This window comes from Heterodontus francisci, chromosome 33 (genome assembly GCF_036365525.1).
Source record: "Heterodontus francisci isolate sHetFra1 chromosome 33, sHetFra1.hap1, whole genome shotgun sequence".
Taxonomy (NCBI): domain Eukaryota; kingdom Metazoa; phylum Chordata; class Chondrichthyes; order Heterodontiformes; family Heterodontidae; genus Heterodontus; species Heterodontus francisci.
Genome location: NC_090403.1, coordinates 20,120,146 through 20,135,802, shown reverse-complemented (window position 1 = coordinate 20,135,802; position 15,657 = coordinate 20,120,146). Strand labels below are relative to the sequence as shown.

General features: G+C 42.9%; 1 protein-coding gene across 16 annotated transcripts in view; it reads left to right on the top strand.

Annotated features, from left to right (window-relative positions):
* The window catches only part of tanc2a (tetratricopeptide repeat, ankyrin repeat and coiled-coil containing 2a), a 1,142,739-nt gene that overhangs the window by 945,485 nt on the left and 181,597 nt on the right, over positions 1–15,657 (top strand). For all 16 annotated transcript variants that reach the window (XR_010969054.1, XM_068013145.1, XM_068013151.1 and 13 more), the window contains one exon: positions 684–1,291. Coding sequence is in view for 15 of the 16 variants with exons in the window: in XM_068013145.1 (XP_067869246.1) it covers positions 684–1,291 (608 nt within the window). In the remaining variant the exon portion in view is untranslated. The remainder of the gene's footprint in view (positions 1–683; positions 1,292–15,657) is intronic.

Here is a 15,657-nt window from a genome sequence, read left to right as displayed (position 1 = left end):
CTTTTCGGCTTCTCAGATTAAAGATCCTAGGCGGTGTAAACAGCCTGTGAGAAAAATGAAGAGTAAGGAGGGGATGATATTAAATACAGAAATAATGATACAGATTTCTCCTTTCACAACCAATTCTATTGCACCGTTGTTGATTGTTGTGTCTATACATCTTATCAAACAATTTAATGGGGATGATTTCACAGCAGCTGTACGTCACCACTCTGGGCTTTTTGTTTGTTGGAGAGATCTGGTCTCTTAAGCAGACTGGAACAGTAGACAACTTGTCACAGAAATGTCATATGGGTAGTGGAAGATGATTTGCTTAGCAGTAGTCAGCAATATTTTCCCAGTAGCTGATCATAAAATGACAAATTGAAAATTGTAAATTGCATCTCCTGCAGTGCAGTGAAGGATATGTGTTGCTGACTTCTTGCACATTTAAATTTATCCAAAATATTTAAGCTTTAATTTGGGATCACTCTGAGTTAAAACCTCTTCCCTTATATTCACGGATTCTTAGTGGGAAGTGTGTTGTCTTCCTGACCTTTTCTGCCTTGTCCATTGATGTTTGTGTCATGAACCCAGGCAGTTTAGATATCGTAGCTGAAAATTTTTAAGCATTGTGCTGCTGCTGTGATATCACTCCCATCAAACTTTAGTTACTTTTTCCAAAAGTAAAATTGTTTTTACAGGAAGTGGCCAAACTTCTTCCATTCCACAAGATATATCTGGACAAACTGGATGTGAATGAGGCAATAGACCAGGACTTACAAGCCTACATCCTTCACCGAATCCACAGCAGCCCTGAAATCCAGAATAACATCTCGCTCAATGGTAAAATGGACAACACAACCTTTGGCAAACTCAGTACTCATCTCAAGGCTTTGAGCCAAGGGTCATATCTCTACCTAAAACTGACTTTCGATTTGATTGAAAAAGGATACTTGGTGCTTAAGAGTTCAAGCTATAAAGTAGTACCTGTTTCCCTTGCTGAGGTCTACCTCTTACAGTGCAACATGAAGTTCCCTACACAATCTTCATTTGAGCGTGTGCTACCTTTGCTGAATGTGGCTGTGGCATCCTTGCACCCTATGACAGATGATCAGCTTTATCAGGCAATCAATGCAGGAAATATTGACGGTAGCCTTGAATGGGAAGACTTTCAACAGCGGATGGACAATCTTTCCATGTTTCTGATAAAACGGCGGGATATGACACGGATGTTTGTTCATCCATCCTTTCGAGAATGGCTGATATGGCGAGAGGATGGAGAGAAGACAAAGTTCCTTTGTGATCCCAGGTGAGAATATGTTTCTTTTATGGGAGACTTGGGCAGAGGAATATCATTAAAATTTTCTGTCTGTTATTTCCTTTATCAATTAAGCAGTATTCAGAAATTTAACAAACCTTACCCACACAGTTATTACTTTGGATCTGTCATTTAAAAAAAATTTGAAACATGGTCATGCTTGTAGAAATGCTGTACTCTTACTGCCTGGTAAAAGCATCTTGTATCTTGGAACATTAGAAATATTAAGATTGGGAAAGGTCATTTAGCCTATCATAGCACATCTCAGTACATTAGCTTTTAAGACATTTTAAAAAATGGTGTAGAGTTAATTTTCTTGTGCGATAGTATTTGAACCATTTGACATTCTAAAATTAAATAGTCTGCACCAGGTTCCACTTCAGTTGTGACAATGAAGAGCTCATTCTGTGTATTTTTCTAAACCTCAGTCTAATATATGCACTTGCATAAAGAACTAATTCTGGCATTTGAATTTCTTGAAATATATTCATGATGATCTTCCACAAAATGTTGATTTTAGACATGGTACAGTAATGATACATTGCAAAATGTTCTTGCCTAAGGCCACAAGCTAAATTCAGGATTACATTTTTGCCATACTTGCAGGGTGGGTATTCTCGGCACATTTCAGATTTTCACTATTAATTCAATCTGCATGGCCTAATATAATGAAGATAACTGTAAAGATATTGTTTAAACATTAGTTTTGCCCATGGAAATTTTTACTGTTTTCAACTTGGATTACACTGACAATATACAGAAAAAAAGCCATATCAAGTGAATAATTTTTGAACTAATTAGAAATGTGCTAGCTTTCTCATCTCTGAACCCCATACTCAGCCTGGCAGTAGGTAATAGAAAATATAAGTTGACAGTCACTTTAAGTCTACCTGTTCAGAAAGTGACAACCACCAAGGATCACTTCAGTACAGACTTATTTTCTTCAGTGGCAGTTTAAGTAGCATTCCCTCTTTTCCACAAGTTGATTCTTTTAAGGGAAGTGTTCCACTTGACTACCCTTTTCGCTCCTAACGTTCTAATGTTTGCTCGTGTCCCCTGATCATGGAACCCGGATCATAGTAAGCAATTTTCCTGATCAACTTTGTAATTCTTAATTTAGCTCACCTATAATCGCAATATTTATGCCTCTTTTACTTTATCGCGTTACACAGGATGCTGTCATCATCCTTATCCTGCCAGGAAATCTGTAGCACGCCCCTATAGTTAACCCTGTCCGATGCCTGCCTGTTAACTCAAGAGGCCACATTGGTTTATTTTTTCCTCCTACAATATGAAATCGGTTTCCTTACCTTTATAAATTATCTTAGACATATTAGGCTACACTCCTTCCTCACTATTTCTTTTCTAGTAGAATTAATTTCCATCTTCCGGGATGCACCATGCTTTTGAAATACCAATGCTGTGCTTGTGATGATATGATATTGTGCTTCTGAAGTTTTCGCTAACATAATTTCCACCCATAGCACGGTGCCTAGGAGAAAGATTAGAAACTAATTTTGATACTTACGTATCTCTGTCATTCTCCTCGGTACCCTGCAACCGTCTTGTATGAACATTAACTTCATAAATTTTAGCTATATCTTCATTTTCAAATCACTTTTAATTCTGCACCTGATGCCCTGAATTTCCATCCCTTACATTTTCTCGCATTCCCAGGGTTCCCACTTTCTCAGCTATTTACTATTCCTTTGTCTCTTTAATGTCTTGATGTTTCTGTCCGTTACTTGACTCAGGTGATCTGTTCATTCATGGGCCAGAATTTAACGCCTGCCCCCCCCCCCCCCAAACGAGCGGGCTGGTGGCAAGCGGAGCAGGGCATAAAATTGAGTGGGAGGTGGGGGAGCTGTTCCCAACCCCTTCCCACCCCCCATTGCAAATTGACGTGGCGGGAAACGGTCCACCCGCCCCAGGCCACTCAAGGCCCTTAAGTGGCCAATTAACTGGCAGTTCAGGGCCTCCGCCTGCCACCGCGGGTATTTTATCCTTGGCTGGCGGGCGGCTGAGGCCTCAGGAAGCCACTAGGCGGCCTTTTTGCGGGTGGGGGTGGGGGTGCCAACCCCAAAGCCCCAACTGCCCCCAACGCATATCCCTTCCCCCCCCCCCCCCGCCCCACCCTAACTGACCCTCCCTTGCCTCACCAGGGCCCAACCAATTGTCCCCGGTGAGGCCCTAAAAACCTACCTTATTTCTGGGACCGTCCTTCATCATCTTCCGATGGCTGAGTGTAATCCCAGCAGTGGCCACCACGCCCAGTGGTGCTGCTGGGACTAAGAGCTGCCGGCCTGTTGATTGGCCACCAGCTCCACTAGGCCCAAGTCCAATTAAAGGCCTGGGGAGCAAGAAATCCCCATCCCCAGACTCGGCGGAGGCGGGCTCGCCACCAACCTTTCAGTCAGTGGACGGAACCTCCCGCCCAATGAAAAATTCAGGCCATGAGTCTGTGGGTTGTTTTTATTTTATATGTATATTTTCCTCCTATTTTAAATAATTATAAAAATACCATCTGCCTGGTATTTTCAATTTTGAAGATGGTTCTGTACCCAAAAGGTTATCTTGTCTGTTATCTCCACAGATGCTGACTGACACAATGTGGGTTTCCAGCATTTTCTGTTTTTCTTTCAACTTTCCAGCATCAGCAGTGTTTCACTTTTTTACTTTCTGTTTTGTTGTACGCTCTGCTATTCTACAAGCTGTGCTTATATCTGTCAAACTAATGCCCCTTCTTTCCTCCATGTGTAGTTTCAATTAAACTAAGTTTATTCTAGATTAATAGCTAGTTTCTCTGATTTGTGTTTGGATGCAGTTCATCTTTTCTCTACCTACTTGGTTTACCCCAAGAATACTTGTTGTCATTTGTGGACTAGCGGCAACTGGTCGGTTTCTCATTTACTTGTATAATTTGACTTGTGAACCCACTTTTTCCAGAGACTAGTCATTCTACATCAATGATATCAAGGTTGTTGCCATTTGTAGTTGACAGCTTTGTCTCACCTCACTGTTTGCTTTAAGTCATCCTGTAAATTTACTGGCTGTCCATACGGCACTGTGTGAAATTCTGTAGGGCTCTTCATTGAGGCAGACGAGTCTCTGATGTGTTGTAAGCCCTCATAATTTTTAATACCCATTTGGCAGATTGAGCTAAAAATCAACTTAAAATCAATAAAATTAATGTATAAAGATTGTACGCTCCTTGCTGAGTTGTGAGAATAATTGATCAATTGTATTGCAGCCACTTCCTGCCTTGGCCATTAATACACAAGGTGAATATTTCAATAGTTTGGCTGATCAAGCTTTCTTCCATATAGTTATCACAGCTCGTTATATCTTTTTTGTAAATCGGTACAATGACCATTTTTCTCCGTTTGTTATGACACTACGTTTTGTGCAAATTGCTGAGAGATTTGTAATGTCGCTTTCACTATTTCGCTGCCCCTCACCCACCCTGCAACATTTTGGCCATGTTGTATCTCACCTCTCTTAATAGCTGCTGTATATCATAACCTTTTATATCTACTGGGGGTAGACTATTCAAGGCACTTTTTATCTATGGTACTATGGTTTGGAGAGGTCATTTTTTTTATTCCACCCCTTTGCTAATCTCCTGGGTTTGTTCCATCTACATCTGTGTACACCGTTTAATACCTTATAGCCCAGAATTGGCTACAGTGGCATTATTGGCACTGAACACCATAGGTTGAACCGTTCCCCTCCCTGATTTTCCCAGCGAATTTCCTCAAATTTGCTGGAGAATCGATTAGCATACACAGCAGCTATGAGTCAGGGCAAATCGCCTGATGCCCAATACACACTCATGGTGTTGAGGATTGTGTCTGCTTTTATATATAGTCATTTAAGAAAACTGGCATTTAGGAATACCTAAGAAGTTTTACCCCTAGGCACAGACACAGATCAAATCTATGTATTTTAATGAGGAAACAGTGGTATAAATGCACGATTTGCAATCATTCTCCCCTGTAAATGTTTTTCATGACACCTAGGACTGTCACATGATAAATGATTTTAATTGTTATGATAATCCCCTGGGCATCTATTTGCTGGTACAGCATGGGATTCTGATGCCATGAAGTGCACTTGCTTAACAAGGCTTACATTTTAAATAAAAATGCTCAACTGTTTGACAGTGAGGGCAGACTCCGTGAAACATGATTGGTTGCTTGTGGTTGTTGCCATTACTACTAGCGATTAAAACTCATTTTCTATTCTCTACTTATTGCTGCCGATTAAGCACAATTCTGAAAGCATCAAAAACAGGACAAATCCAAAAAAGGAATGAGCTAACTTCTGTTTCTAATTGCTTCTGATGTATTATTTTACTGAGGGTATGTGTTCTTCCTGTTCTCCAGATGTATAACAACACTTGCCTACATTTTTACAAATTTGTCAATGGCAAAATTTATAACTACAAACATTTATATTTATTTAGCGCCGTTCGGAGTCACTTTTGGAGTTTAAATGCAAAAGCAAGTCTTTCTCAAATGCCTCATAGCATTTTGAATTTGATTTACGAGAATGGGTCTGGGGATTTTCTCCAGTTAATGTTCTGTGCAGTACATGTGGATAATGAGGCATCAGCAGCAGCATCTTGTATAAACCTATAAATCAGACTGCTGCCAATTTTCCAGCGCAATTATTTTTCAGTCTAAGTGACGCCAGCATTAACACTGACTTAAAAGCGGCAAATTCCCAATTGCCATTTATTTTAATTGGAAGGGAGCGGAACTATGATTGTTCGCTGTTGCACTTCATCGACAAGGGCCTCTGGAACAGCACAAAAGCCCCAGCAAGTTATGGCATGACTTAGGTAATGACATGCGTCAATCAACGTCATTGTCTGCAATTTCTGCACCATAATAATGGCATACACTAGATACGCCAGTACTATGGCGCAAATTTTCAGCACTTTCAGGGCATGTACACTGGAACTCTGCTATAATACGGTCCATTATAACATGGGTCCACATTGGACCCCAAGGTTTTCATTCTGCAAATGCATCCACAAGCCTCCCCCCGCTACAAACGCAACCAGCCACTTTAAAAAAGAAAAATTAAAAGCAGCCATTTGATTGGTTGATTTTACATAGTGCCAGCTTTATTCATTTATTTTGGAACACGAGGACTGGAAACTGTAGGGGTATGCTGCAATATTAGCTCTGGCCTTGGCACTGGCAGAATCCAGCCTGAGCAGTAGGCTCCAGATATGAAATTATGTGATCTCACCTAAATGCAGTCTTGCAATTCGGACCCAATGGACTGTGTTATAGTGGAGTCCCAGTGTACATCTCAGTGATTTTACTTCTACCTCGAGTGTGGAGCTTAAATTTCTCTCAGCTTACTTCCCAACTCGGAAGAAGATCAAACCCACTCGATCCAAAGTTAATCTATGGTTATTCTATCATGGACTTCAGTCGCAGACTACCTGTTGAATTTTTACTTCAGAGAACACTAATTTTGTTCCCAATCTCCCCTAGAAATATAAATCAGCCAGTGCTATGTGCCAAATGTGCCTGAAACCATTCTACAAACATATAAAAAGACAAACAGGAAAGGCTTTGCTCGACCATCAAGCTTGTCCCAAACATTCATGGTGCAACATAGTATTATTAACCCCATTGTACCCTTGCCACCTGCAGCCATGCAATCTCTGGGAAAGACAACATTTCAAAATAAAAATCCTAGGCCAGTTTCTAGGAACAGGAATAGGCCATTAGATCATGGCTGATCAAAGTCATTTACCCGCTCCATATCCCTTGATGCCCTAACCTAATAAAAATCTGACAGCTCCACAGCCCTTTGGGATGGGAATTACAGACTTTCACTATCAGTTGTGTGAAAAAGTACTCCTTGCATTCAGTCCTAAATGGCCTAGCTCTAATTTTAAGATTGTGCTCCCTTGTTCTGGATTGCTCCACCAGTGGAAATAATCTGTTTGCCCTAGCGTATCCTTTTATCGATTTAAATTCTACAATTAGTTCACTCCTAATCCTTGTAAATGCAAGGGAATACAAGCCAAGATATGCAGGATGTCCCTATATTTTAATTCTCTGAGGCCCAATATCATTCTAGTGAATTTGTACTACATCCCCTGCAAGACACATATCTTTCCTGACTTGCCCTGCCAAAAGCAGAATGGAGCACGCCAGATGGGACCTGACAAGGGCTCTGTACAACTGAAGTGTGACTTCCTCCCCTTTATAGCCTTTTTCATTACTTTGGAAATTCGTCCTCAACCCTTAAAGTGATCAACACGAGTTTGAGAGATCACAGTGACCATGACATACCTACCCAACATCCTATCTCCTTTTTGTAAGCAGTGATATTAGCCACAGCAAAGAACTAATCCAGCACATTTTAAATTCCTTGTTGCAACAAATCCACACTCATCACAGGAGCAATTAACTTGTTCCATCTGTTCATAACTTTCTGTGTAAATAAGATATCCTGACCTTTAACCTATGCTCACGTAGCTTAAATGCATGTCCCCTCGATTTCCCTAACCTACCATGTGCAAAATAGTCTGTTCACACTGTTACGATCAGGAGGGGTTGAAGGGCTCCCCTCTTTTTCCCTCTCCTTGTTCGACCACCACAGGTTTATTTCTCTTTTAAAGTGGATATCCTTGCCAATTCAGTGAGTATTTAACTATTTGCATGCTATGATCTTAAAATCAACCAATCGGATCAGTTTTGTTGGGTTTAACAAAGAAAGAGATTAGCTTTATTGTACTTAAACCAATCAAAATAAATTAATAAAATATGCTTCAACTTTCACACACATACACTCGCGGTTCTCACACGCAAACACAAATAGGTTACAGAGTGGGGGGAGGATAGATTGGTCAACTTAGAGTCCAGAAAAATAAAAAGGGGTATATAGTGTGTGGAGGTTGATGACTCAGCTGGCTTCAGGCTGAATTTGTTGGTCCTGAGGCTTCGGTTTGAAGATGTGGATAGCTGATTTGGTGGTTCTCTTGGAGCTAGTAATGTGGATGATTTCCTTCCAGGGGTCTCTGTCTGCAGCTGTGACAAAACTAGATGGTTATGGCCAGCAGCCAGGGTTCATAGCTTGCAAGATGGACTGGGGAGAGAGAGAGGGAGGAGGGACCCCACTGAGGTCTTCTCTTGTCAGTGTCTAGCTGCTTGTCTAGTTGCTGCAGAGAAAACACCAGCTTAAATACACAGATGGTAGGCCTGTCACTTGACCATCACCCAGTGATTCAACATGATGGCTACCAGTGTGTATTCCCTCTTGCAACTTAATCAGTCCATGTCTGGGAATTCCCTTCTCAGAACTAGGGTCCCATTGTTCAAGTGATTAGGTTTTAGTGGTTCATCTCCACCAGTTTAATATTCCGGTGATGGCCTTAATGTCTTGCTAATGGGAACAGGATAGGTAGTTCACTCAGATTCCCCAGGTCATTGTTCTTGAGGGGACTGTGAAGATAATTTGTCTCCACCTCAATGCATCGGATTGTCGAGTATAGTGATGCAAATTGGGGTGGCCACCTTAGCTGCTAGTAGAGTCACCTTTTATCTGTTGCTTTTTCTTTTAAATTTAATTCAGGTTTCCAGCCGGTGGATTAAAAAAATCATCATTCATCATAGCACGTTTTTGTGACAACACAGACAGTCTAGTCCTGTCATCATTTTAAGTACTTCAGTGAAATCACCAGAAGTCTATACTTTTCAAGATTAAAAAGATCCAGCTTTCTAAATCTATTGTGATAATTAAGCATTTATAGAATCATAGAATAGTAGAGCACAGAAGAGGGCCATTCAGCCCATCAAGTCTGCAGCGGCTCTTTTGGAGAAAAATCCACTTAGTTCCACTTCCCCATTCTTTCTCCATATCCCTGCAATTTTGTTTCTCCTTCAAGTATTTATCCAGTTCCCTTTTGAAGGCTCCTATTGAATCTGTTTCCACCACCCATCAGGTAATGCTATCCAAATCTGAACCATTAGTTGCGTAAAAAAGATTTTCCAGTGTTGCCTCTAGTTCCTTTGCCAGTTATCTTAAATCATTGACCTCTAGCTATTGGCAGGTCCTCTTTATTTCTGTTGTTAAAATATTTATATTTTCTAAACAACAACAAAATACTGATGATAATTAGATCATGATTGTTTATCCTTTTTAACTACTATTTCAACCTTTTGCACAGTTTTAAAAAATACTCAAAATGCATTTTACTTGAATTGAGTTTCTGAATTTTGTCATTTAGCTTTTCTTTAAGTAGTTTTGAAAATCAACAGAGAGAAGGCTTCTATTATTTAGTTTATTAAATGTTACAGATAAATTGTGCAGATTGCACACATTCAGAAACAGGATCTATCACTATGGACCATTTAATGGCTCTTCTTTAAATTTTTTCTAAGGCCTCTATTAACTGCCATGTGAGGGAAACAGAATTGGACATAGTATACCTATCTTATACAAGGTCACTGTGGTTCCTTTGGTTTTATATTGGATCACGCTTGCTATACACCTAAGCACTCTTTATCTTAATGATAGCCTCTTGGCACTGGTTGTGCTTCTTCAGAGACTCATGCATTATAACTCCTAGTTCCATTTCATGCTCAATAGAAATTAATTCTGTACCAGGCCTTGTATGTACATGCTTGGCATTAGGCCTACCCACTTGCATGACACTACGTTGATCTACACTAAATTAAATGTACCAGATGTGGGCCTATTCCCTCATTGCATCTAGATCAGATCTCATTGAGGGTCCTAACACTAGCACAAATCTTCATGCCACCCATGAACGTATGGACAATACCCACAAAACCTTCATCTAAATCATGAATATAAATTGTGAGGAGGAGCAGCCATTACATGATTATCGCAGGGCTCCTGGCAATCTCCACCGAACCACTTTCACTAATAATAGCCCTCTATCTGGGAGAATGAATTCCCTATCCAATACAAGAGCTGCCTTCTTATTTCACAGGAATATATCTTATCTAGTAATCTGTTGTGTGGGACCATGTCTCAAGCTTTCTGTAAGCCCAAATAGAGAATGTTGACAGGGTTATCATCATGCACCAACTGAGTTACCTCCTAAAAATAAATTGCTGAAACGTGACTTCCTTTTCCAGAAGTCTCCAGTACTGCTACTCTCTGCAGGTGGTCACACAGGGTATCTCTAGTCATCCCTTCTAACAGCATATTGGTAATGTTACTGGGCTGGTTATCCAGATAATAAAAGCAAATTACTGCAGATGCTGGAAATCTGAAATAAAAATGCTGGAAATACTCAGCAGGTTAACATTTCAGGTCAGAACTTCTGATGAAAGGTCACTGACCTGAAACGTTCACTGCTTCTCTCTCCACAGATGCTGCCAGACCTGCTGAGTATTTCCAGCATTTTTTGTTTTTATTTTAGTTATCCAGATATCCAGCCTAATGTTCCAGAGTTGTGACTTCAAATCCCACCACAGCAGCTAAGGGAATTAAATTTCAATTAATTAATAAATCTGGAATTTAAAAAAAGTCTCAGTAATGATGATCATAAAACTACCTGATTGTTGTAAAAACAGATCTCTTTCATCAATGTACTTCAGGCAAGGAAATCTGCTGTCCTTAGCTAGTCTGGCCTATGTGTTACTCTAGATGTGGTTGACTCTTAACTGCCCTCTGAAATGGCTGAGAAAGCCACCCAGTTGTAACAAACCTCGACAGAAAAATTGAATAAGAATAAAACTGGACAGACCACCTGGCATCTACTTAGGCACCAGAAGCGACAAAGGCACAGTCCTGCTCAGTCAACCCTGGAAAGTCCTTCTTGCAAAAATTTGGGGAGTTGTGCCACAGACTAGTCAATCAACAGCCTGACAAAGTCATACTCACTGAATCATATCTTTTAGCCAATGCCCCAGACACCTCCATCGCCATCCTTGGGTATGTCCTGTCCCACTGGCAGGACAGTCCCACCAGAGGTGGCAGCACAGTGGTGTAGCGTCGGGAGGGAGTGGCCCTGGGAGTGTTCAGTATTGAACCTGGGCCCCATGAAGTCTCAAGGCATCAAGTCAAACATGGGCAATGAAACCTCCTGCTGATTACCGCTTACCGCCCTCCCTCAGCTGATGAATCAGTGTTCCTCCATTTTGAACACAATATGGAAGAAAAACTGAATGTAGCAAGGATCCAGAATGTACTCTGGGTGGGAAGCTCCCATGTCCATCACCAGGAGTGGCTCGGTAGCACCACCATTGACTGACTTGGCCGAGTCCTGAAGAACATATCAGGCCTTCGGCAGTTTGTGAAAGTACCAACATGATGGAAAATCCGACACGGTCTCGTCATCACCAATCTACCTGTCACAGATGCGTCTGTCCAGGATAGTATTGATAAGAGTGACCTTTTGCACACAGTTCTGTCTTGTGAGGATACCCTCCATCATGTGGTGTGATACTACCACCATGCTAATTGGGATAGATTCAGAACAGATCAAGGAGCTCAAAACTGGGCATCCATGAGGCATTGTGGACCATCAGCAGCAGCAGAATTGTATTCAATCTGTAACCCCATGGCCTGGCATATAACTCACTCTACCATCACCATCAAGCCAGGAGGCCAACCCTGGTACAATGAGGAGTATAAGGAAGTATGCCAAGAACAACACTGGGCATACCAAAAATGAGGTGCCAAGTTGGTGAAGCTACAACACAGGACTACATGCAGCCTAAACCGTAGAAGTCGCATGTTACGGACAGAGCTAAACGATCCCACAGCCAATGAATCAGATCAAAGCTCTGCAGTCCTGCCACATCCAGTTGTGAATGGTGGTGGACAATTAAACTACTAATGGGAGGAGGAGGCTTCGCAAACATCCCCATTCTCAATTGTATCAGCATATCAATGCAAAGGATAAAGCATTTGCAACCATCTTCCACCAGAAGTGCCGGATGGATGATCCATTTAGGCCTGCCCCTGAGGTCCCCAGCATCATAGATGCTAGTCTTCAGCCAATTCAGTTTACTCTATGTGATTCCAAGAGATGGCTGAATGCACTTGATACAGCAAAGTTATATGCTCTGACAACGTCCTGCTGTAGGACTGAAGACTTGTACTCTGGAACTAGCCTCGCTCCTAGCCAAACTGTTCGAATACAGCTCCAACACTGGCATCTACCCAACAATGTGGAAAATTGCCAAGGTATGTCCTGTTCATAAAAAGCAGGACAAATCAAATCCAGCCAATTATTGCCCCATCAATCTGCACTCAATCATCAAAGTGAAGGAAGGTGTCATTGACTGTGCTATCAAGTGGTTACTCAGCAATAACCTGCTCATCAATGCTCATTTTGGGTTCTGCCAGGGCCACTCAGCTCCAGACATTATAGCTTTGGTCCAAACATGGAAAAATGAGCTAATTCCAGAGGTGAGGTGAGAGTGTCTGACCTTGACATCAAAGCAGCATTTGACCAAGTGTGGCATCAAGGAACCCTAGCAAAATTTGAGTCACTGAGAATGATGGGGAAAAGTCTCCATTAGGATCATACCCAGCACAAAGGAAGCTGATTGTGGGTGCTGGAGGCCAGTCAAGTCAGTCCCAGGACATCATTGCAGCAATTCCTCAGGGTAGTGTCCTAGGCCTAGAAGTGGGGATGTTGGTTGATGATTGCATAATGTTCAATACCATTCGCCACTCCTTCGATAATGAAGCAGTCCGTGTCCAATTGCAGTAGCATCTGGACAACATTCAGGCTTGGGCTGATAAGTAGCAAGTAACATTCACGCCACACAAGTGCCAGGCAATGACCATCTCCAACAAAAGAGAATCTAACCATCCCTCCTTGATGTTCAAAGACATTACTATCACTAAATCCCCCACCATCAAAATCCTGGGGGTACCATTGACCAGAAACTTAACTGGGTCAGCCATATAAATACTGTGGCTACAAAAGCAGGTCAGAGGCTGAGAATTGTGTGTTGAGTAACTCACCTCCTGCCTTCCCAAAGCCTGTCCACCATCTACAAGGCACAAGTCAGGAGTGTGATGGCATGCTCTCCATTTGCCGAGGTGTGTGCAGCTCCAACAACACTCAAGAAACTCAACACCATCCAGAACAAGGCAACCTGCTTGATTGGCACCCCATGCACAACCTTCAACACTCACTCCTTCCACCACCTGTGCATAGTGGCAGCAGTCTGTACCATCGACAAGATGCATCGCAGCAACTCGTGAAGGCTTCTTCAATAGCACCTTCCAACCCGCAGCTTCTACCACCTAGAAGGACAAGGGCAGCAGATGCATGGGAACATCACCAGCTGCAAGTTCCCCTCCAAGCCACACACAATCCTGACTTGGAACTATATCGCCGTTCCTTCACTGTCACTGGGTCAAAATCCGAGAACTCCCTCGCTAACAGCACTGTGGGAGTATTTTCACCACACGGACTGCAGTGGTTCAAGAAGCTGGCTCACCACCACCATCTCATGGGCAGTTAGGAATGGGCAATAAATGCTGGCCTTGCCAGCAATACCTACATCCCTTGAATCGACAAAAAAAAATGCTATTTTGATGATATGTCAGGTATAGGCCGCCTCCTTTTTCCTGACCAGACCCTCACTATCCCGCGTCAACCAAGGTTCCCTAAACTTGTCAGCCTTGCCCTTCCATCTAACAGGAACATGCCGGCCCTGAACTCTTCCTATCTCACTTTTAAAAGCCTCCCACTTGCCAGACGTCCCTTTACCTGTAAACAGCCTCTCTCATTCAACTTTTGAGAGTTTCTGTCTGATGCCATCGAAATTAGCCTTCCCCCAATTTAGGACTTCAACCTGAGGACCAGTCCTATCCTTTTCCATAACTATCTTGAAGCTAATAGAGTTATGGTCACTGGTCCCAAAGTGCTCCCCCACTGACACAGCAACCACCTGCCCATTCTCATTTCCTAAGAGGAGGTCGAGTGTAGCCCCTTCTCTGGTAGGGCCATCCACATACTGCTTCAGAAAACTATCCTGGACACACTTAACAAATTCTTCCCCATCTGATCCCTTAGCACGAAGGCAGTCCCAGTCAATATTAGGGAAGTTAAAATCACCTACAATTACAACCCTATAATTCCTACACCTATCTGTGATTTCCCTACATATATGCTGCTCCACTTCCCTCTGACTATTGGGGGGCTTATAGTATAATCCCATCAAAGTGATCGCGCCTTTCTTATTTCTAAATTCTATTTGTAGGACAGATGTCAGAAAGTTCTTCACACAGAGCATGATCAATGCCCGGAGGTTGAGGTAAAATTCTGGAATAATTTAAGATGCCATAATGAGAGGGCTGTATGGTATTTCTGAAAGGCCGAACTAAAATGGACAGATGTATAATTAAATGTTATGAAACAATGGTCGGAATTTTACATGCCCTCCCCCCAAAGAGCGAGAAGTTTGTGGGGGGGGGGGGGGATGCGTAAAATGGGTTGGAAGGCTCAGTGGGCCCTTCCCGTCCCGATCCTCTCCTGCCTCCACCTCCACTTTATATAGGGCGGCGGCGACAAACGGCCCGCCTGCCCCAGGCCAATCAAGGCCCTTAAGTAGCCACTTAATTAAGGGCCTCCGCCCGCTGTCACGGGGATTTTACCCCTAGCCGGTTGGGTGGACTAGGCCAGAGAGAAGCCACCTGGCAAAACCAGATGGCTCTCTGATGGCCTGGTGCGGGGTCCTCATGATCAGGCAGCTTGTGCCCGACGGAGGGCCGCCCCCACTACCCCAACCACCCCCAGCACCCAACACGCCCCCAACCCCCCTCCTCCACCCAATCGACCACCCTTGCCTCGCCGGGGCCTGACCGAAGACCCCCAGTGAGGCACCAAAAACTTACCTTGGTTCTGGGGCTCCCCAACGTCATCTTGTGGAAGCTGGGTTGCCACAGTTGCACAAGTAGCATGACAGAGCTAAATGATCCGATAACCAACGGATCAGATCTAAGCTCTGCAGTCCTGCCACATCTGGCCGTGAATGGTGGTAGACAATTAAACAACTAACTGGAGGAGGAGGCTCCACAAATATCCCCATCCGCAATGATGGGGGAGCCCAGCACATCAGTGCAAAAGATAAGGCTGCAGCATTTGTGACAATCTTCAGCCAGAAGTGCCGACTGGAGGATCCATCTTGGCCTCCTCCTGAAGTCCCCAGCATCACAGATGCCAGACTTCAGCCAATTCGATTAACTGTGCGTGATATCAAGAAACGACTGAAGACACTGGATACTGCAAAGGCTACAGGCCCTGACAATATTCCGGCAATAGTACTGAAGACCTGTGCTCCAGAACTTGCCGTGCCTCTAGCCAAGCTGTTCCAGTACAGCTACAACAC